Source organism: Rhincodon typus, chromosome 15, assembly GCF_021869965.1.
Source record: "Rhincodon typus isolate 14 chromosome 15, sRhiTyp1.1, whole genome shotgun sequence".
Lineage (NCBI taxonomy): Eukaryota > Metazoa > Chordata > Chondrichthyes > Orectolobiformes > Rhincodontidae > Rhincodon > Rhincodon typus.
This window is the reverse complement of record NC_063346.1, coordinates 38292659-38316498: the sequence shown is the minus strand read 5'-3', so window position 1 is coordinate 38316498 and position 23840 is coordinate 38292659. Positions and strand designations below refer to the sequence as shown.

Genomic DNA, 23840 nt, shown 5'->3' with positions numbered 1-23840 from the left:
ACAATTTATTTCGGTAATCAATGAAGATTCAATACTAGAAAAATAGTTTCGTTTCAAATCGTACTCTTGCTACGATCTCAGGGTTTTAGGGGTTATATACATTTTAGTAATTTGTTTAGTTAATCAAATTTAAATCTTAACAAGCTGCATTTGGATTTTTTCTTTAAAAATACTATTAACAGTCTATTTCGAGTTGAAAACGATACATCAACATAAGGGGCGAGAGCTGTTAAAAGTTCGCGGACTATTGAATGTTGTTGACTCTGTTAACGGTGATCTCCCAATATCGTTGTTAATTTGCGCATTTCATCAAATACTCAAAGTGGAAGAACAATAACCAGAATATCGGAGATCTGAAGGCGTATGTTGCCAAGTTGATTCGATGCCTTTTATTACTACAGAACTTATTTTAAACAAACGGCAAATGCAAGGGGAAATGTGATCGTATGGTTGTGATCTGTGAGCGTTATTACAACAATATTGATCTCTGTCATAGGAATATTCCACGGACAACGCATCCAAAGCACTAATTGGGTATAAATTACTGTGTAAGAAATTCCAAAAGGCCCATTGATATGTCTCACACTAATCAATAATTTACTTTGTTGCAGCCTAACGCATCTTCAGTTGTTAATGTATCAATTCGTTCATGCGATCGCACACTTTGTGTTTGATATTCCAGTCGTACACCATGTTTGTCAATCCGACCCCCACCCCTCTGCCCTCAAACTCCGTTATAGTTACAGGTAGAAGAGACGTTTCGTTTAAAAAAAAGTGATCGTCAGCAGCTGAACTCCCACAGCCAGTAAGTTTTAGCCATGGCGACGCCGTCTCCACTGCAAACATAACAGAATTGATAGTAATCGCGGGCGCAGGACTGAAAGCTCAAGCTAACCAACGATTAGTTAAGCGACCCCTGACTGACAGCTGGGAATGCCAATAACTGGCGCATCTTGTGGCGATCGTCACCGGCTGCAAATAGCCAATGCTGAAAGCGCAGGACATAGTGGCCCCGGTGTACAGGCGGAACTTCGGGCAGGAGCAAGCTTCTCAGAATTGTTAACTTCAAAGTTTCCGTAGAAGTTACAAAAAAAAATGAATTTATTTTTTGCCCCTGCATGAGAAACTTTGAATACTAAAGTTTTGCACAAAAGGAGGAGAGAAAATACCAATCAGTACATTAAAAGCCAACTAAAGCACATGCCAAACGCGGTATCAAGCGAGACCCCGTGCACGATCCCCTAGTAATGTACAGCCCGTGCCAGTTCGCCTGTCTCTGAATCTGGCTCGGAACCTTTGATTCACGGTATGTTGTGAAATAACAAAACAAACGCCACATCCTTCCGCAGACGCGCACATGTCTCGCTCGCTTTGGCAGTGCGAGCAGCGATTGAGTCCTGATGCTGCCGACTCTCTCTCGAGTCAAGTCACACTTAATGGAAAGTAACAAACCAGCTCGGTAACTGAGACTTGTCAATTGCAATTTCAGAGAGAGAGAGAAAACGGAAACAAAAGCATCCACCCTCCTCCCCCTTTACATTTTAAACGCAACGATAGAAAAAGGGGAAGCGAGCGAGTGGGAAGCGATGGGCACTAAATGCATTTGAACATGACTGCCATTGTAAATAAAGAAAACGGAGACCACTGCTGCAGTTTCAAACTAGCCCTAGCAACCAGGCGCGTGTAAAAGACAGCCTGGCCGGCCTGGGGTTGCTATGGTGTGCAGTATCCAGGAGCTGGGGCCCCGCGCTCACACACTCACACGGAGCCATGGATTGGGTGAGAGCCCGGAGAACAGGACCCGGAGCCAGAGCGCGCCAGCAAATCACAAGCTAATTGATTTAGTCGAGTAATTTGAATAGTCTTTAAGCCGCGCCTGGAAACGTGCCAATCGGCTTTCAAGAAGCGGATGATTAATCGCAATGCATTATTGATAATCATAATTATACCCCACACATGCGCACTGAAGGCGGCAGGGTCAATTTCCGTAATTTTGCAACTCCAGAATTTGTAATTTTTTATTCGCTTGCTGATGTATCAACCACCATGTCGCGTCGGAAGCAGGCGAAACCGCAACACATCAAGTCGGACCAGGATATAGCATTATCCGCAGAGAACGGTGAGTCTGATTGGGAGTGAAATTGTCCAAAGTTTGAGAGGGGGAGATTTCTGGAGTTGGAAACCTTGAAATTAACACGATTTAGCAATTAACACGTTGCCTCTTGTTTGGAGGCTGCACTCCTAATTGTACAGAAGTCCCGATGTGCTCTCAACCATACTGCTGGGCAAAAAGATGAGCAGGGATGCACAACAAATCAACACTTAGGGTGACGGTGCCTCCCGTTACGTTTTATTTTCTCTTTTCAATCTCACACCCTTCAACAAAAAAAAGAGGAAAGTTTAATTTCGTACCTTTTGCGAGAGCGTGCAGTCAAGTTGGTCCAGAGCAGCACATGTGGAATCGAAGTATCACGTCTTCCAAAGTCACCCTCTAGGCTCGCTGGTGGATTTAAAAGGCAGTATTCAGCTGAAATAACGCTGAATGTTTTGATGGAAAGGAGCCCGCAACCGTAGGCTAGGTTTAAAAATAACTTGACTGTAATGATGGCAGCGCTGTGTGTGTCCCAACATGACTTCAGTCACTGGGAGCCGAACACCTTGTTGTAGGGGAGAAAAAAAAGTTCACCTCGGTTGCTGTGGGTATGCGAGGCAGAGCCACAACAGAATCTGCGTGACTTTATGGATTGGAAAGTGCAGGCACCCCAGCAGAAAGTGGTTAGAAAAAGGAGAGAGAACAAAAAAAAGGAGCGTTTGCTGTAAGCTTCAGGCAATTAACATTTTGAAAGATTTCCGCGGACGTGACCCCGTTGTTTATTTGCTGTTTAACAGAGCAGCGAGTAGTTTACTGCATTTTTTTTTTCACAGAAACGTCGTGGTGTGTGCGAGAAAGTTGTACACATTAATGCTTAGCCTGTCAACATTTGGTTTCAAAGCCCCAGCGCTGTGTGTTTTCTTAAGTGCAGAATCTCAGTACGATCCTTCGTGAGGTCCCGACGATCTTGAAAATAGTTGTTTGACGCAGTTACCGAAACCCTCGTTTCCTTGTTCATTTTTAAAAGATAATTCTTGTAGAAATGTAAAGTTCGAGAATTAACTTACTGTGCTTTTTTTTGTACATAGTTGAGTTGCTAAATGTTTATTATCTGGTTTTTCACTAGAGAGAAAAGGCCGGGCTGTAAAAAATCAGATAAGTAGAAAATGATTTTGTTCGCTTTTGCCATTCCCGACGTTTCGGAGGAGACTGGTTGTATTTCGTAGCCCCGGGGTTAGGAAGCACCTTTGACTTGGTTTCCAGATACTTTAGAACGATTTTTGGACGATAACTCACGTCCGCTATGCAAACTCCACGATCGCTCACCCTGTTACAAAAAGCAACAAATTGCACTATTAGGGAATTTGCAGGGGCTGACGTGCTAGTTCGGATGTGTGTGACTCATCCTGATCTGTGAATAGAGCACACAGCGCACTCAGTCTCCTGGATCAGCCAGAGATTTACTATTAAACCAGCCCAACGCCACTCAACCAGGGTTATTCATTAAACACTGCTATCACAACAAAACTGCTCGAACATAGGTATGTATCTTCACTTTTCCACCAAATTATCATTGCTTAAAGCCAGTTAGCATTGCAGAGGCTTTAAATAAACCCCCAGCCCGTCTTTCAAATTCGTAGAACATTGCAGTTTGTCATTAATTGAGGAGTTAGCGAAGATTTTATGTACCCTTTTTAAACTTATTGTTGAGATGCTGCAAAGTCATTCAGAGTTTTTGGGCTTGTGGAATATAGATTGTATTAAAGACAGATTTGCTCCAGTCGATTCATACATTTTTACAGGTGTAAGCAAAATATAGTTTGAGATCTTGCATTAGTGTGTTTTGGAACTTAATGTGCATTTCAGATTCTTTTGAAGTGGTAAGTGCTGTAATTTATTGATGTCAAACGTCAAGAAGTTTTATGGATAATTTAGCTTTAGGATTGTTTGTAAAACATTTGCAAATGTGAAGTGTGGTCCATTGCAGGAACTCAGATTATTTTTTTGATTGCTTTATTGCTGAAAGCAGATCAAAATCATTCGAGCAAATACTGATTGGAAATCGGAAATAAGATGCTTTATTAGAGAAAAAAAGTTACTTTAATTGTTTTGTTTACTTATGGTACCTCAGCCATTAAATCAGAAAAGGTTACACACTAGAATCATTTATTGTTGGGTCTGAGACCAAAGTAGCCCCATAGCTTACTTCACATTAGAGTTGCATAACAGAAGGCGAGTTTATCAGAATTTCACTCCCAAGGGTTACACAAGCGACAATAATTTGGTTCAAGTGTGTTTTGAAGGAAGAAGTCCATCTTCATAAAGAGCAGATTTATGAATATTGTTTCAACAAGTTACATGAATGATTGATCATTTTTATGTTTTATTTGAACTTTATGGATCAACTCTGGATTAAACCAAAATGATTTAGTCTACAATTCCTTGCTTGCTCTCTTATAATATAAACTACACAAAAGCCTCATGGATGCAAAAAAGTTTTGTCAAGGATTTTTTTTGTACATATTTCTAGTGTGGACTGACCTTGTGTTGTTTGTGTTACGCAGTAAGCTATTATACATGAATATTGATGCGCGTTTTTCACATAGTCGTGTGGCAACTCGGTGGGTTTGCAATAAAAGTGTGCATTGTTCTTAGTAACATGATAAAATTAAAAATTGATAAAAATATTTATAATGGGATTGGTTGGGTTTTATTTTCTATAATTTTTCAGTTGGCAATGTGTGTTCTTGGCATTATTTCTGGTTGGAATGCCCTGTTTATCGCTGCACAGTGGTGAGCCCAAAGGATATTCTATGCATTCTTGGATAAACAGCTTAGTGAGAAACATGAAGAGCTGGGTAAATGATGTGACTATCCCTTTGTTGTAAAGGTACTTTTGGCATTTTCTGTTCTTGCCCTGGCAATGTAGTAAATTGCTGTCCTGTGTGATTCTTGATGTTGGGAGCTGCAAAGTACTCTACTGTTATGCTGTTTTAACCTTTGCCTGCCTCCTTCCATCTGAAGGTGACAAGAGTTCACAACACAAGATGTACTTCAGTACCTTCGAACTGACCTCAGAAGTCAGTCCCACAGCCAACCTAGCTGGATATCAGTAGTTTATTTCAGCTTTAACCTTATCAGTACTGGAAGAACCACTAACACTTTTCCCCTTTCCCCTTAAATGCCAGACCCCTGATGAGGTGATTGACAGGTAGTTCCCACGGCACAGTTTTACCTTACCTACAACAGGGATTCAGTTTCTTGTCACAGTGCCAATGTTTATGCAGCCAAAGCTTGTATGTAGCCTAAAGCTAAAATGCTTTACGTGTGAGTAGGACAGTAGTACAGAAGTTTATTTTCTCTCAGCTGTTGCAACTGGTACCCCATCTAGTGTTCATTCTGATGCACCCAGATTCTCAGCTGAATGTTGGTATTATTTTATAAATGAACTTCGCTCATCAATCGGCACACCACAACAGTTTGGCACACTTTGAAAGTGTGGTTTCAAAGATATGATTGAATACTGTCAGTTTGGTGAATTTTTTTTGCAGTTTACAGAAAGAGAAGTCACTAATTTGTTGGAAGTGATACCAGAAAGGAGTAACTAGATGAACCATCTTTTTAAATTAACTGTTTCCTTTTCATTAGGATAGGTCTTGACTTCTAATGTGTATTACTATCAACTTTTTGTTTAATTATTTCTTCCCAAATTTTATAATTCAGTTAGTCATATAAACAGATATTTCTTAACTAGTGGCATGAAAAATAGCTTGATTCCATGTCCTTTATGGAGTCCATGGTGGTGTATTGTCAATATAAATTGTGAAGTTTTCATTTCTTTAAAGGTCATTCTTGACTTGTATAAAATACTAAATATTCCAACCATCCAAAATAAATAAATATTTATTAAACATTTATCACACAGCAGAACAATTCATAAAGGACAGAGACACAGATTTATCTTTGATTGGTATCAATATTGAAAGAAGAACTATTTAAAGTACACTATGCCACATTTTCTCAATATTTTAGACAAATAAATTTAAATTGAAAATTGTAATTCAATTGGAGTTCCATTTTTCTCCAAAGTATAAAAATTCAAAAGCCATAAGTAAAATAATGAGAGGCTTTATCATGTTGAGTAGGATAGTAAACAGTGTTCTGACACTGTGAATTTAGTAGCAGGTATGAGTCATTGAGTTTTATTTTACTTATGCATGCTTTTCTAAAAAATGCAGTTAGATAAATTTTAATGGAAACCTAATATTCCAGTATTGAATAGTATTCTGACTTAATATATTCAAACCACAATAAGGTTGTGGGTCTGTGCTTCAGACTTTTTTCCTGCTGAGTTACAAAACTGATGAATTGGGTCTTGTGATTTCCCACAGTAGTTATTTAGTTTGTATTGGTAATTATTTGTTTAAGTACAGCTGACCAAGCAAAATGAGTTTCTAGAGAGCCTTTGTGTTTTGATAAATGTGATCAAGTTGAAAAATATTTTGCTCTACATGGGGAGCCTTATTAACATGTCAGCAAAGGGGCACAACTTTTTAGTTTGTCAGTAAATTAGAATTATTTGCTAAACCTTCAGGCTTTGTCATAATTATCTTTGAAAAATTAAACTTATTGTGAATCTGATATATGTGTGTGTATGTGTGTGTGTGTGTGTTCCAAATAAATGTGTTTGAGAAATTTGTCATTACTTCACAAATATTTATTGGGCAAACTATAGCATGAACATCCGTGTTTAATTTATTCAACAGATGAACCAGTAATTTAGAAAAATCCATCATATCTCAAATGTCATTTCCTTAAGCGCAGATGGCTCTGTGTGTTTAAAAACTTCAAAAATGAGCCAGATGCCAGATAAATCATTCACTTGCTACTTTCATGTTCCTTGGAGTCATCACATTTTGATTTCTTTCCTACAGACTTCAGCTTCCAAGCTTCTTTTTTAAACTTGACATGAATAATAATTAACTTAACATGTTTAATAATTTGGTTGCAGAAATATCATAGAGGAATAATCTTGGATATTTCTTATTATCTGTGGCAAACGAAATGTACATGGAATACATAGATTTATAGTCATTTTGGATCTGACTGTGCGCAGCAATATGCAAATAACTTCTAAAACTGCATTTAAAAGTAGAGCTCAGCAGGTCACAGAATTACAACTTTGTAGGTATTAAACTGAATGTACGGCAGGAGATGACATTAGCGACCATTGTTCTGAATGTAGCCCAGGAACACTTGAGCAGTGTGGCAATTGAACCACATTATTTCAGATGATCTCCCCAATATCTGGAATTAATTGTCCCTTTGCTTTGCTATGGACTTGGATTCTGATGTCATGGCAACTTTCTATTATCTAATTCTGTAGTAAAGGGAAACATGCAGAGAGATAATCCCTGAATTAAACAAGATCAGCTTTCTGGGCCTTCCCTGATGACCACACACCATTGTGAGACAGAAGTTGCTGTCCTCATGCTGAGCAAACAATAGGGAGCCATCCTGTCCTTGAAAAGGATGAAGTAGGTTAGAGGGCTGAAATTTTTTGTTTGATTTGCAAATTAATCCTCAGTGTGACTAGAAATGCAAGTAACAGTGCGAATGAAAAAGGAAGTAAAAAGATCTTTCAGTGAAAGGTCTGAATGGGGACAATTTGGTTATCTATAAATCAGATTTTGCATTAAATGTTTCGAATTAACACAAGTATTCCCAACTGCACAGCCTACATTTTGTTTTGTGAAAAATCATTCCGGAATCTGGCCCTGGGAAGTACTGTATAGCCCATTAACCTGCAAAGCTTCTTTGAACCAGTTTGAGCAATTTAATACTCAAGATTAGGTCAGTCACTGCATAGAACAACCTTTTCTATTATCTTTGCTTCAGCAGTCATCTTTAAGGACATTCATTTTGCATATCCTTAATTTATATGCTCTGAACATTTGTGTACAGTCTATATCGTGTAGATTTAAGTTCTTTTTTTTAAACAATTGAAGCACATAGATTATTATATTGATACAATGCGAAAAAACTAATGGTTTGAAATTGCATATAATTGAAAATGTATTTTTCTTTATGCTGTGTTTGAGCATTATGTGTCTTTGTGTGTGTGTCTTTGTGCGTATCTATATATTCCATATTATCTGTAGCTCAGTAAATTCTTAAGTGTTTGGGGACCAGAAACTTATCAGTCAGGGGGGCAATCCATTCAATATTAACAGAACTAATGTCTTGCCATCGAGCTAGATTGAATTTTTTTTGTCACTATTTTTCATAGCCATGACTTCGTGGCCAGGAACCTCTCGTCTACATATTGTAATAGTGGTAAAGATCATTGACATTGGACAATATAAATCTCATATTAATACACTAAGGTTATTTTCTATGTTTGGGATGTTCAAACCCAATGGAGGAAGATTTCTTCTCAGCTGGGCCTGTCAAATCATAAAGTAATCCTTTTAAATATGGGAAATTTTGGAGAACTGCTGCCAGGCTGAGCTACGGTGCTTCCAAGGCTGCTCTGAGGTAGATGAAGTTGCTTTCCACCAGAGGTACTCAGAGGTACTTATCATTCAGTGTGAAGAAAAATGAGATTTACTTTATGTCTGAGTGCACAGCGTCCAAATCAGTTGTAAACTATACCATTCTACATCTCTCATCATCTTGAGTACAATATTATTGAGGATTGGAGGGTGCTTTCCACATGGATTTGTTTTCCTGTTGTACCTTCTAGTCATGTAACTAAGGAAATGAGCAACTTGTAGTTGGTGCATCAATATTACACTGAACTATTTCAATAGGTAAGTTTCTTGATTTCAGTTTAGCATTTACTTAATGATATGTAGCTCTAATTTGTTTCATGCTTTTAAAAATATTTAGTAAGTTACCTTGGAACTATTATTAATTTACTTTTTTTGAACGCTTACTGAAATCTACTTTAAAAGAGTTTTGTAGTATCAAAACATCACAAAAATAATTATGTTTCCAAAGTACTTCATTTGCTCTAAAGCATTTTGGGTTATCCTGAGTTCACAACAGGAAATATATAAATGCAAGTACTTGCTTTTCTTCTCATTAAATTGTAAAAAGTTAAGTTTTATTACACTAAACTCTCTGTGAGTAAATACCCTCAAAGAAAAAATATCATTTATAACCTATTAACAAAAATTTCTAATTTCATCTTAACACATATGCATTTAAATGCTTTTTATAGCATGGAACTTAACTTACAATATAGATAGCTTTGGAGTAAGCCCAGAAATTCTCACTTCATATTCCAATATGGGAACCATTTCTCAAGTATGAATGTTGTACCAGTTTTACTATTATTCTGTGAGAAATATGGATGCAGTCTTTGATCTCTTTTCATGTCACCAAACAGTAAAGGGCAGGAGTGTGGTGAATTAGTTGCAACGCTGGTGTCCCTTCTCTGCACCTGTATTGTTGGATTTGAAAGGTCAGAGGTCCACAACAATGTAAATACTGTAGATTTTTAAATTGGTACCCAATGTGTTCACCAAATGTGTTCAGCTACCAAAGTAAATCCAGAAATAGATATACAAGGTCTGTTAGCCTTCCAAAAATTCTTCACCGTATGCTGCCGTACTCAACAATAACTAAGAAAATTAAATAATAGAGTAACAATTTTGAAATTTCAGAGGTCCTGCAAATTGGTTGTCAAAAATTAATCCTGCAAGTATGATAAAATGCTTTAAACGGTGTTATTTAGAACATTCAATCTAGCTTTTTGTATTCATTTTTTAAGGGGTTAATTGCAGGCATATTTTACTACACATTGAAATTACAATTTTGAACATATTTTCTGCATTATTTTGGACTTAACCATCTGCTGGTATAATTTTAGAGTATGTATAGAATCCATGGAACATTTAGATATTACACCTCAATATCACTTCTCTGCAGGCAGGTGACATAGTCTTTGTTTCTCCTGTCATATAGTGATAGGAATCTGAATGATTTACAAATTGGTTTTGTGGCAGGGAGTGAACTGTCAAAAACCTCTCTTGTTCTGCTAGAAATGAAAAAAGTTGACAGTTATTCGAGAGTCTAACAAGTCCTCAAATGTTTGATTTGCACCCGGTGGACAAGGAGATGATATGTATGAAATATTGGAAATCAATATTTTCTATGGAATTTCATTAAGATCCAATGTATTTAATTTGGAGAAATTTATATTTTGATGGATTGTCTGAGCGACTTGATTCACTGAGATTTACTGAATGATGGAATCCAGTTGCAAGCTTTGCAGATTTTCAATCTAAGTAATAACTATGATGTTCAAACATTGATTTTTTTTCCACCTTGCTTATTCTGTTCATGTAGTTCATGTACTGATTTGGTGAGGGATCTACTGTCTGCCTGTTGACTAATCTCATGTCCGTTTGATTTTCTAGGAACTCCACGAGAAGGACATGAAGAACGAATCATTAAGAATGGGGATGCGCATGTCTGTGGCCGATGTTGTGCTGAGTTCTTTGAACTGCCTGATTTCCTCCATCACAAGAAAAATTGCACTAAGAAACAATTGGTTCTGATTGTAAATGAGAATTCAACAGCTCCTTCAGAAGCCTCCTCTCCAAGATCTCCTGAAAATCCTGTTGAAGAAGCAAATGACAAAATTAATAATATAAGTCAAGCAGACTGCAATGACCTTGTAGAGCATAAAAAAGTTGACCAGGAAGAATCCATGGAGGTGGACACTTCCAGCATCACTAGCAACAATAACATTAGCAGTTCTAACAGTAATAACAATAGTAATACAAGCAGTAATTATCCCACAATGGGTACCTCAGCTGTCACAACACCTCTACCTCATATAGGTGATCTAACAGCTCTGGGAAATTTCTCAATGTTAAACAGTAATGTGATCATTGAAAATCTTCAAAGTACTAAAGTGGCCGTAGCCCAGTTCTCCCAGGAAACAAGATCTAATAGTGCATCAAACAGTAAAGTTGCTGTTCCAGCACTTATGGAACAACTACTGGCTTTGCAGCAACAACAGATTCATCAGTTACAGCTTATTGAACAAATCCGTCACCAGATAATCCTATTGGCTTCCCAAAATGCAGATATTCCACCACCAGTCAACTCTTCCCAAGGTACTATAGGAACTGCTGTTAATCCATTAACTACACTTAGTTCACATCTATCTCAGCAGCTTGCTGCTGCAGCTGGGCTAGCACAGAGCCTTGCCAGCCAATCTGCCAGCATCAATGGTGGAAAGCAACTTCATCTACCTCAGAGCAGCCTTGGAAGCACCGTAGCTCAGCCTGGCAGTAGTTCTCCAAAAGTAAACACATCCTCATTGCCTAGTACCATACAGCCCTCTGAAAGTGTATCTACAAATACCATTAGTGGTTCTCAGTTAATCAGTCCTTCGGTATCTACAGTGTCCACACCAGCTCTTGGAATTAGCAGTTTACTAAGTCCTGTGTCCAGTTTGTCCAGCTCACTGCTACCTCAAACCTCCACGTCCACTTCTGTGTTTTCCACTCCTCTTTCAAGCATTGAAACGACTTCAGGAAACCTTGGCTCAATGACAGCTCTGGTAAATCAAAGGAAAGGCAAGCCACCAAATGTGGTAGTATTTGAGACTAAAAGCAGCTCTGATGAGGCTTTCTTTAAACATAAGTGCAGGTTCTGTGCTAAAGTGTTTGGAAGTGACAGTGCCTTGCAGATTCATTTGCGCTCCCATACTGGTGAGAGACCATATAAATGCAACATTTGTGGTAACAGATTTTCCACAAAAGGAAATTTGAAGGTTCACTTTCAGAGGCACAGAGAAAAATATCCCCATATTCATATGAACCCCTATCCAGTTCCAGAACATTTAGACAATGTTCCAACAAATACTGGTATTCCGTATGGAATGTCTATACCACCTGAAAAACCTATAACAAGTTGGCTGGATAGTAAGCCTGTATTACCAACATTGACCACATCTGTGGGTCTACCACTCCCATCAACCATATCAGGTTTGTCTGCTATTATCAAATCAGAGGAGTGTCAGTCTGTTTCAGTTAACCAGTCTTCTTGTAGCCCTCCTGGCTCAGTCAAGAGTGACTTGGGGACAACAGAACCCTCTGTGAAAAATGCTAATGATTTGGATGAAGTGGAAGAGAGTGCTTCACCTACCTCAAATGGTAAACTAGATGAAAACATACAGTCTGTTAATTCTGTCACCAGCTTGGCTGTCCCTGTCAGTTCAAGTGCATCTGATTCAGGTCTAAGTACTACTTCTGCTTTTACAAGCCCACTTATACCACTTATGTCAGAACAGTTTAAGTCAAAGTTTCCATTTGGAGGTCTCTTAGATACTTTACAGGCATCAGAAACTTCAAAGTTGCAACAGTTAGTAGAAAATATTGACAGGAAGATGACGGACCCGAACCAGTGTGTCATTTGCCATCGTGTTCTTAGTTGCCATAGTGCACTGAAGATGCATTACCGTACACATACTGGTGAAAGGCCCTTCAAATGCAAAGTCTGTGGTCGTGCATTCACTACTAAGGGAAACCTGAAGACCCATTATGGTGTTCATCGTGCCATGCCACCATTGAGAGTTCAACATTCTTGTCCGATCTGCCAGAAGAAATTCACAAATGCTGTTGTATTGCAGCAGCATATTAGAATGCATATGGGAGGCCAGATTCCAAATACTCCAGTTGCTGACAACTATCCTGAATCTATGGAATCTGACACAGCTTCATTTGAAGACAAAAATTTTGATGATATAGATGAGTATTCAGATGAGAATATGGAAGATTGTCCTGATAGTAGCGTACCAGATACACCCAAATCTGCGGAGGCATCTCAAGGCAGTTTATCTCCATCTCCATTGCCATCAGAAATATCCAGTATTGTAGCTCTTGAGAATCAAATGAAAATGATCAATGCTGGTCTTGTTGAGCAACTCCAAGCAAGCCTCAGGTCAGGTGAGAATGGATCAGCTGATGGAGACCAACTGACTAGTGACTCTTTTTCAATGATCGGGGATATGGAGAGCCAAAGTGCTGGAAGTCCTGCCATTTCAGAATCTACCTCTTCCATGCAGGCTCCATCCCCAACCAACAGCAACACAGATAGTCGTAGGTCAAAATCACCAAGCTGTGAAGAGAGACAACACAGAACTTTACTATCAGATTTATCTAATTCAGTGTCTCCAGCAACCACCAATGGTGGTGCCTTAGACCTGACTTCCAATAATGCAGAACGAATAATTAAAGATGATGCTTTAAACATGCTATTTCCCACTCGAGATCGGGGTAAGCTAAGGAATACATCTTGTGATATCTGTGGCAAAGCATTTGCTTGTCAGAGTGCCTTGGACATTCATTACAGAAGCCATACCAAAGAGCGTCCATATATTTGCACAGTATGCAATCGTGGCTTTTCCACTAAGGGTAATTTGAAGCAGCATATGTTGACACATCAGATGCGGGACCTTCCATCTCAACTGTTTGAACCCAACAACACTAATGTAGGTCCTAATCAGAGCTCTTCAAATGTGGCTGCTAACAGTTTGACATCCCTAATCAAAACTGAGGTCAATGGTTTCATGCATGGGTGTTCCCAGGACGGTAAAGATCCACCTGCTAGCCTTATTTCATCAGGGCCACTGCCTGCATCTGCTATCTCACCTGTCCTGCCAGCACCACAGAGAAGAACTCCGAAGCAGCATTACTGCACAGCATGTGGTAAAACATTCTCCTCATCCAGCGCTCTGCAGATACATGAGAGAACACATACTGGAGAAAAACCATTTGCCTGTACTATATGTGGAAGAGCTTTTACCACCAAAGGCAACCTGAAGGTATTTTCCAACATTATCTTCCTAAATGTATTAAACTTATGCAGGCACTTTTAGAAACAAACTTAAATAGAAGCAGAGCGGTAATTAATGATATTGTCCAGCTTTAAATGCATGAGAAGGTGAGAACAAATTAGCTGTGTACACTATTTTACCTGATGCAAGATACATCATGTAGTTTTGCTTTGTTAAACAAAATTCAATTCTACATATATTTAATGAAAACAGTAGTTATAACTATGAATCCCCTTAATTTGCGTTGAAGCCTTTGAAATCTGAAGCATATATTCCTACATTTACTTCAGAACAGTAATTTTCTTATTAGCCTATATTAGGGTCAGTAATACTGAAGTATATTTAGGTATTATATGAATTACAAGGAAGAGGAGCATGGATATAAAAAATAATAAATGCTTGGCAATGCATATTTAAATGTCTGTGATCCAGAATCTGTTGTGGTTTGTTTTAACACAAAGATCCAAAGAAATTCCAAACCATTAAATGAGTCCTGCATACCTTAGCACTTTATGTAGTGACTGTACCTTTTTTCAATCATTTGTGTGACTACATGGGCAAATTGTTTTCAAGGTGATCATTTGACAAGTTTATAAATACAAGCAGAATCATTGGCATCTCCTAATATAGAATTCTGGTTTGGATTAATATCCTGAGATTGATACCAGCTTGTCCAGCATTAGCACTTGGCCTCTGGCTCAGGTTCGTTTTATCAGTACAGTCTATGTATTTATGGGTTGACCAAGAGCCTGCTGATGTTCAGCGATATCTGCATATTGCAAAAATCTACACAATAGAGAGATGGTAGAGATGCCCAGAGGTAGTATTGTGTTTCCTGTGAGAGGTAAGGTTTTGATTGGGCAGTGGAAGAGTCAGGGAATGAGGTAATAAATTATATAATTGTAATTAATGGATGATCTTAGAGAGACAAAATGTGAAAATCTACATTATTCCAGAATTATCAAAGTGCTGTTCATTTTTATTGAAATATTGCAGTATGCTTAAATTGTGTGCAAGTGATTTTTGAAACAATGATTTCTTGCACACAGTAAATAAATTTGATGTATTTTACATCCTGAAGATTAACTGATCACTTGTAGAAAATGGATTTTTGGAAAGTTTGAAAAAAAAACTCAAAAAATTAAATGTACTTTTGTTCAGTATTTACTTTAAGGAGCTATCGATAATCACATTCTTGTGCCAAATTCCTCTGGCAATTGTTACTCTTGGGATTGCCTGTGTAATATGAGAGGAATAATAACCTTCACTGCTTGTCTCTGGTGAGCAATCAAGACTGTCAGGTTAAAGATATTTTATCCCTGTCTACTAAAGATGTTTATTCACAAAGTTAGTGATGTCGGATATAATATAAGTTATCACAAGGAAATTGGATGCAGCAGCCTTAGCTGCGTGCAGACCAGTTACTGACCAGGGCCCAAAGTGCACACATTTTTCTTTCCAGCTTCCATAGATTGAACCTGGCAATGTCTTTATTGGTACCCAATTCATGTGTAGTTGTAAATCTAACTTAATCCTTCTGCTTTTGACATTATAGGTTCATATGGGGACACACATGTGGAACAGTGCCCCTGCGAGGCGAGGACGGCGTCTTTCAGTAGATGGTCCTATGGCATTCCTAAGTGGAAATCCCATTAAATTCACAGAAATGCTTCAGAAAGATTTGGCTGTTCGGGCTCGCGATGGAGACCCTTCTTCATTTTGGAACCAGTACACAGCAGCACTAACAAATGGCTTAGCAATGAAGACCAATGAGATATCAGTGATTCAGAATGGTGGACTTCCTCCAAACCCCGCTAGTCTGGGAAATGGTGGCAGCTCGCCAATCAGTGGTTTAACAGGAAGCATGGAGAAGCTTCACAATACTGAACCCAGTGCACCTCTAGCTGGTCTGGAGAAAATGTCAGCCACTGAAAATGGAACGAACCATAAATTCACCCACTTGGTGGAAGACAACAAAGAAATTGTATCAAACTGAAGTGACAGTCAACATTCCAACAATGGAAATAATCTGGGACGTCTTTCAGGCCAATGGACCAAAGTGTTGTGAGAACACCTTTTGTACAATGCCTAACTTTTAGTGCTGTATGAAAAACTTATTTATTAGTGATAACTTTGCTTTGCAAACAAGTTGCAAATGTAAACTACTGGTCTTCAGCATCTTGGCCTATATACTAATGGACTAGAGTGCTTTAAACATGTAAGTTTCCTAGCATTTGCAGATCTATTCTGTTAGGTGATTTTTGCCCTTGCATTAACTTATTTTATGATTTGTGAGTAATCTAGTTTTGACATGACTGGCATTGGTACAATGCCTCAAAAGACCATTCCTCAATAAGAAAGATCTGTATATATAATGTAAAGTTTTGGTAGTCTGCTACAGTATTCACAATCAGTTAACTGTTCAGTCATACCTTCCATTAACAAAATAACTGTAAAGTGCAGACTTCAAATTGAATGTCGATGCTGTTGCTCTGTAAGCAGTTTACCCTTTACTGTTTTTAACACCAAGTGAAATTGCAAGTTTTTTTTTGTAGGTTAAACCATTTCTGTTCTAAATGGTTCTTTGTACTGTGCTTTTCACTTACGTCATCTTAAATGTTGATGAGTTTCAGTGAAGTAATAAGCACGATGGTCATAGAAGGAAACTCCTGTTATTGTACCTTTAAATACAATAAAGATTTCTGCCCCATAGGTATATTTAGTATAGAAGAAGAAATGTGCTGGACTTTCACATTGCTGCTACGTAAATGCATCTTTTGAACAATTTTGAAGGGAGTAATATGGAGCTATTGTAGATTATGTCTTGTGTGTGTATATATATATCATAATGACATATGTCTAGGGGAAATCATTAATGTATATACTGTACCGGTAAGTTGCTTAAGACAAAGCTTCATCTTCACCGACCGACGAGAGATAGTGTTTTATTGTGTAATAATTTTGTATTAGGTATGAAAAACCCTTGTGACTGATATATGCACTTTCTTGGAAAGCTGGAAGAAACAATCCAGTTTCACTAAAATTTAATACCTACTAACAGCTGAGGTACTGTAATTCTTACTCATTTAATCAAATACATGAGTTTTGCAACAGCCACCCTTGATGCGTGTGTATTTTTGCTTTCTTGAAAAACCTTATTTTGGAGTTCTGTCAATTTGCCTATTTTCTAAACTGGGTAAGTACCCTTTCTAAAGACTGATATGCTTCATTCGCCAGGTTTATTGGCAACTACTGATCTGAGTAGTTTCTGAAATATTACAGTCGTTGAAACAATAGTGCGTAATTATGTCATTCCAATGGATGATTCTGTTTAAAAAGTGGCACTGCGTTGGTTAAAGACTGGGTAGCCTGATTTATGTAAAGACGACTTACCACTAAGCAACTCTGGACTAGGCTCAGCAACGGTAAATCGATTAAAATTTTTAAAAAAAAAAAATACCACAGCATCAGATGAAATTCGTTATACACGTTTTTTTAATAAAGTATTTTGGTAATTATGACCAAATGCTGTCAACTTAAACTACCAGGTTCCGAACTTGATGTGCAGAGCCTCTTGATACCGATTGGCCATCTACTCCGTTCGAAAGCGAAGACTGCTGAGCAACGTCGTGCAACGAAGTAAAATCGCCATGCACTTGCGTGTTGTAGACTAATGTAGGATGAGTATTTTGAGACTAAAATGTTCGTCTCTTGGTTAAAGAGATTCTTCCCCAAGAGTTGTAGTAACCAGTAGATTGTGCAGGATGTTTGGCAACTTAATCAAACTGCGTTTTAATATTGACCCAATTGATCGAGGTATTTTCGCTGCCGTGTGCGAGCAGGGGTCGTGGGGGAATTGGACAAATGCCTTTCGCCTAAACGCCCCCTTTCCTTTGGAAATAATTCCTTGATGCTGTTTCTATGAAAGAAAAAAGCAAGCAGATCTTATTGACGGCCTTTTCGAGCTGTCTCCTGCTTGCTGTTCGCACAGTATTGACATCGAAGGAGACAGTGGGAGCTTTTCCCAATGATTTTCCTTCATAAAGTGCTCACGGGGACAGGATTATAAATTCTTTGCGTGCTCCTCACTCTCTGGTCGCTTCATAGGATCTTTAATTACAGTATCGATTAGATCAGGCTCCTTCCGTCCTTCAGTCACTATTGATGGGAGGAGCTGGGCTTTAGCCCTGATAATTGCTTTTGTGCTGCATATTTGTTTTTTTTCTTATCTGTGAAATTAGTTATCGCGCCGAAGCCACTACCTGTGTGCGTGTACTGTACGTGTTTTATATAAAATGCATTCATAATCAAGTGAATAAGACGTGTAACAGGCTGCATTGTGTCGAAGCAGTTAAGAACTACTAGCTGCATTGTGTCGAAGCAGTTAAGATCTACGAGAGCCAGAATAAAACGTTGATAATTGTGCAAGTTGAGTTCTACTTATGGAATTAGAAGATTTGCTGAAACAAAACAATTGTTAGGTTGATTGATTACTGTTGATGCGACATCGCTGGTGGAAATTATTTCTCATGAACTGGTTCTGACTTCCCATTTTCTTTCAAATGTAGAATATTTTCTATTGCACTACAAATTGTATTGTAATGACTGTCGCCAATCGGTCCAAGTTTATTAAACCGTGAGTGGTCTGGGATATAGAATAATCTTAAAGGGTTTATCGTTAGTGGCAACGAAAGCGGTATTCATGCCAGTGGCCACGTAAGAGTTCAAGAACTGTGGCACCACACTGGAAAGTAGTCCGCGATTTACAGGCTGCATCCAGTTGGGGAAGACAATATACGGTTGCAATTCCAACTAAAAAAACAACGTGCACTTTTATTACTGGAGTACGGCCAAAATGGATGGTGTTTTATAGCGGCTGTCGGACAACAGTGGGCTGTCATTTTCGAATATTAATGGGTGGTGAAATCACAATTAGTTTATATATATATATATAATCCGATCAATTTAGAAACCTGGAGATCTTTAAGAAGGGAATCGTACATTTTATGTAGACCCACGATTTCAGAGACATTTCACGTCTTGTGTCGTTTGCTATCCCCTAGATCCCGCGCATGAGTATTATGCATGAGGTCGCTACTCCTCAAGCCTGTTGAACGCTTTTGAGAAATGTTGCCTGTTTGAATTTGGAGCAAACAGCAAGGTGCCGGCTGAACACTTCCTAACAGCCACAGGTTACATTTGGTTGGTATGTTAATTTCAAACGGAGCTATCTAGGTCATCGGTGGAATACCACGTTAAGCTACAAGAGATATACGAAGGAAATGTTTGATTTTATTGAAACGTAATCATTTGTTCCATCTTACAACGCGCATGTTTAAGCCAACCGCTTTAAAAATGGGAACATTTAAGACGTCCCGCCCTCCTGCTAGTTCGATTCACTTTGCAGATCAACCTTGCTGCTAAAACGCAAAGTTGATTTTAAAAGATTTCACCGCCGATGGAATGCGTAACGCAGAGCGATCTCCTCATTTCCAATATCACTGGGCCAGTGTTTTTATAATTTTGCCGTGTGTCTTTACTCTTGATTATAATTGATTGACTGACGCTAAATGGTGTGCGCTTCCTTAATGAGGCTAAAAATCTATACCACATTTTCATGTTTGCTTTGCTATTACCAGGCCAATCAGTTGCAGGGATGTTGGGTGAAATAAACACTAAAAGTCCTGTTCCAATAATGCTTTTGACTTTACTACATTCCCATGGAACACTGTCTCGGTCCCTTTCGGAACTAAAGATCTATGAGTCCCCATAAAGGTCGCATAATCTTTCTAGTCATGAAACCGCAGGTATTTGCCTTGAACAGTGCATTTCTTTTATTGGAGTGATCTTTTTTCCCCCCTTTTCGACAGCTGCATTTAATTTTACACATCGTTGCACTTCCTGCAATGCAGGAACTGTTAATTCGAGCACGGCATCCTCTCTGGGTTTTACAACAAGCCAAGTTACCCAATATTTACAGGACTGGATGCTAAATGATCCTTGCAAATGCTCCGGGAATTCGCCTCGTCCTTTTGTCTTCCTGGCACTCAAACGGGATTAAATTGAGCACTTTGTTTGTCTATGGAGTTCAGCTTCCGGCAGGTTTATCTTCAGATAAACTGTCAGGGGAGCGGCTTATTTATGCATTATTAAAACATAAATTTAGACCTGTATCCCCTTTCATCACCAGGCGATTAATTTTCGACATCAAAACATGTGGCGTAACATTGAAGAGAATTTATTTCCAAAGTGAAACGAAGTCACAAGTCATTCTGAAGTTTGTATGCCCTGAGCTCAGTGCTGACTGTAGATGGCCCGTTTGTATCACAGAAGATACCGAACTGATTTCTGGTTAACTATCTAGTTGGACAGGACTGTCGAGCTTCACTGCACCCAGAAAGGGATGCATTAAAATAAATCGGAATATACATAGACACAAAGGAAACCATCAAATCGAAGGAAACTTTGGAGCTGTCCCTTAAAAAGTTGTTTCGACATCATTTCGAATTCATTTTGTAGGCAGCGACGTAAATCGGTTAAAAATAACATTCCGTACAAAGCGATTTTTAAATCAAACACCTTTACGCGCTAATTAAACATCAGAAGAAATATATTAGAATGGTTGAATCATCACTGAAGCAAAATCTTATGAGACGTCTTTGCAAACTATTTCTTGTGACTTAACAACGAAATCAAATATGTTGGAATATCACTTTGCAATTAACCCCGTCGTCCAAAACACTAGGCTTCAATCTCTGTTTTATATTTAAAGGGTCCGACGAGTGTTTCCAGTGAATATCTGATATGTCCGCATCAAACCTCATAAAGCATTGAACTAATTGATTCCACATAGACAATTCTTAATGTTAATATCATTCGATTCTAAACAGATATTAAATGTACATATTCGATAACACCCATCTTAAATAGAAATTTGAACATTAGAAATGCATATCGATTTTAGTTTATCTAATATTACAACATTACAATTCACCTGAAATTTTAAGTAAATTGGAATTTAAATACGAATTTTCTCATCGCATGCTGTATTTGCTCAAAAGGAAACCGCACGGTCGAAGTGTAAATTGTTCTGCGATATTCTTCCGTTTCCCATTTATTTGCACAGCCAAATCCCAGTGGCTATCCATGCACTGACCTTTAAATTTTTACATCATTTAATTATAGTGTTTAAGTCCTCTGTAATTGAGTGAATCGCATTTGATGCTGGGAAATAAAATGTGTTGGGGCTGGGCTCTGCAAGGAGGCATTTGGCTTTCAAAAGTGACGATCACAGAGGACAATTGTAGCATTTAATTACTGCAGTTGTTGAAACGGACAAGCCTCTACATTTAAACAGCCGGTTGCGAGACCCGAACAAAAATCTCTATTCAAAGGTATAAGTTTCGCCATATTCGGTGTATTACCATTAAAGATGAATTTAGTTAAATGAAATACTTGTTTACAGTGAAGCTGCGAAATATTATCAATTCGATTATTTACAAGTAAAACTGCCCTTCCCGCAAACAAGAAACACGATTGTAGAATTGTTTGAATTTTGTTTCAACTTTCTCAAAGTTTTATTCTGGTTCGTCTGACGTAATCGTTTGAAATGCAAATCCATGTTTCTATTATGTTCCATATTTGCAACTTAAAATAAACAAGTGTAAAAGAAAATTAACACCTTCTGACATCGAAGTTACTCTGCCACTAACATATATAGAAAATTATTTTCTTTACAATGATTTAATTATGAAGATGAACATGTCACATATGCTGTGTTCTCATCATTCTTTCACACTAAATCTGTCAAAACTTTAAGAAGGTGGAAAACACAACTCCGAAAGGTAATAAGATCAGCACAGGATCCCAGCAAACATTGTATTAACACACCATAAAATATTTCTGGTCTTCTAACTTCCTCATAAAAATGCACTCCGAATGTTATGGAACAATTACTTCATATTGTGGCATCCCCCAGTGCAGCATTCAAAGAATAAACGAAAGTCTTTCTTTTAAGGATGTAAAACAAAACTGGATTAAATCTTACATTTGTCCCTATAAAGTACGAGATTTCAGGTCGGGTGACAACTAAAACTTGCTCATTCATTGTTCTCAGTTTTGGATTCCTCAGTAATCCTCTTGATTTGAATTGATACTTATCTGACCCTAAAACAAATCCTTGAGGATTACCAAACTCGAAGATCACAACTGCAGTACAACGCACAATCCTCAAAACAAAACACAACAAAAGCTGGTAAGGCGCTGTCAAATAATTACACAATCTGAGATGTTGCGAAATGTATCAATATTTCTTCCTTCATTCATCTCTGTTTTTCTTTTGGCTTTGTACTCCCAATGCGACAGTCGCCAGTGTCATCTAAAGTAATATAAGTAAGCAAGGGCCGACAATCTAGCTTAGCGATTGCTGCCTAATTTCGGGAGACACTTGGATCAAACGGTGAGGGTGGAAATATTCTTGCTTACTACCAATTTGTTTTCTGATAATTTTTTTAAAAAATGGTGTGCGGTTTAAATGTTTGATCTGAAGCATCACTGACAGGATACACAAGCCTGGCTACTCTCACTCTCCAGAGAAGAGGATGATGCTCTGAAGCCAAATATCTTTAGGGAATTGATGCAGGTCCCTGAAGGAAGTGCACTCGCTCTACCACAGATGAGCAGTGTGGCTCACACTGTGGGGATCAGCTTTGCAGGTTCGACGTGTCTTTGGAAATTTCTGGGCATTTGCTACCGTGTTACAGGCGATTGGGTTTTCTTAAGATTTGGAGAGCATTTTGCTCAATATTGCGTTTATTGTGCCTGAACTTCTATTTGAACGCTGCTGTTAGCAGAGGAGGGAGTTTGTGAGGGTTGCAGGCTGGACACTGGAGAGATTGGACTGTCTCTGAGGGTCCCCATTCCTAGGGCCGTGACGTCACCGCCATCATGGCGCCCGTGAGGAGTTTGTTCAGTTATCAAGTGACTTTTGGGCCAAGTCTCACCCTTGCTAAAGTTGAATACAACAATGGGTTAAAGTGTGTGCATGAGATATTTGATTACATATCTTGTTGGAAGCATGAGAGTTTCTGCACTGTTGGAAGTTTAAAACATTAGACCATCTTTTAAAAATAAATGAAATTACCAAGGCAAAGATAAAAATTCTCAAATTATTCCATAGTGGACTCTGGAATTCTGTTGTTGGCATTGTAACCTATTGGGTGTTTATTGTAAGTAAATTTGAGTCAGTAGCTATGAGGTCTGTTTGCAAATAATAGTATCTTGCCAGGAGACCACTGCTTCCCCTCTTAGCACAAATTTAAATGGAGAGTGCACCCACACTCTCAAAATGTTTAGATAAGCTCTGCTTATGTTTACATAATACCCTGGTGATCCAGTGACTGCCCTAAGCACTTCGTAAGCTTGACAAAACATTGTGCTGGAGTTATACTACATGTGATGCCAAAACCAAAGCAATGTGAAATTGCCTCCTCTGAGAGGCTCAGCTTTAGAGTTAGAATAGAGCCAGAGTCAAACTATTGTTTTTGAATTGTTCTGATATAGAAACCACAAAATTGGGTGTAATGACACTCTTAAAGTTGTTTGCCAACATGCTAAACAGATCTTTTCATACGAATCTGACTATTTCCTTACTTTAATCTGATTTTTCTCATTAAAGGGGATCATGGCCATTTCAGAGAAAGAAATAACTATATGTTGATAGTGATTCCACATTTGATGCTACTTAGAATGTTGACTTTTTAACATTTAGAATCTGGACTTGAGTGCAGCCAAGATTGCTGAATGGATTTTCCCCTCATCTGCTAGCTGTACAAGCAATGTATGAAATTATTTGGTATGTTTTAACCTAGTTCACAGCGACATCAATGAGGC

At 38.3% G+C, this 23840-nt stretch overlaps 1 protein-coding gene across 1 annotated transcript; it reads left to right on the top strand.

The window, feature by feature from the left end:
• Nucleotides 1-1995: 1995 nt before the first annotated feature.
• On the top strand, nucleotides 1996-17066 carry sall1a (spalt-like transcription factor 1a). Its single transcript, XM_020526969.2, has 3 exons — nucleotides 1996-2119; nucleotides 10519-13937; nucleotides 15505-17066. Exons 1-3 carry the CDS (start codon nucleotides 2047-2049, stop codon nucleotides 15943-15945), a joined length of 3933 nt encoding a protein of 1310 aa, XP_020382558.1. The 5' UTR covers nucleotides 1996-2046; the 3' UTR covers nucleotides 15946-17066.
• The last annotated feature ends 6774 nt before the right edge of the window (nucleotides 17067-23840 follow it).

What these genes read in the sequence shown, in the direction of transcription:
- sall1a (XM_020526969.2), top strand. Translation starts at nt 2,047, where the DNA reads ATGTCGCGTCGGAAGCAGGCGAAACCGCAACACATCAAGTCGGACCAG. An exon ending in AGCATTATCCGCAGAGAACG is followed by an intron (nt 2,120 to 10,518) that starts GTGAGTCTGATT and finishes TTGATTTTCTAG; the next exon opens with GAACTCCACGAGAAGGACAT. An exon ending in CCACCAAAGGCAACCTGAAG is followed by an intron (nt 13,938 to 15,504) that starts GTATTTTCCAAC and finishes TTGACATTATAG; the next exon opens with GTTCATATGGGGACACACAT.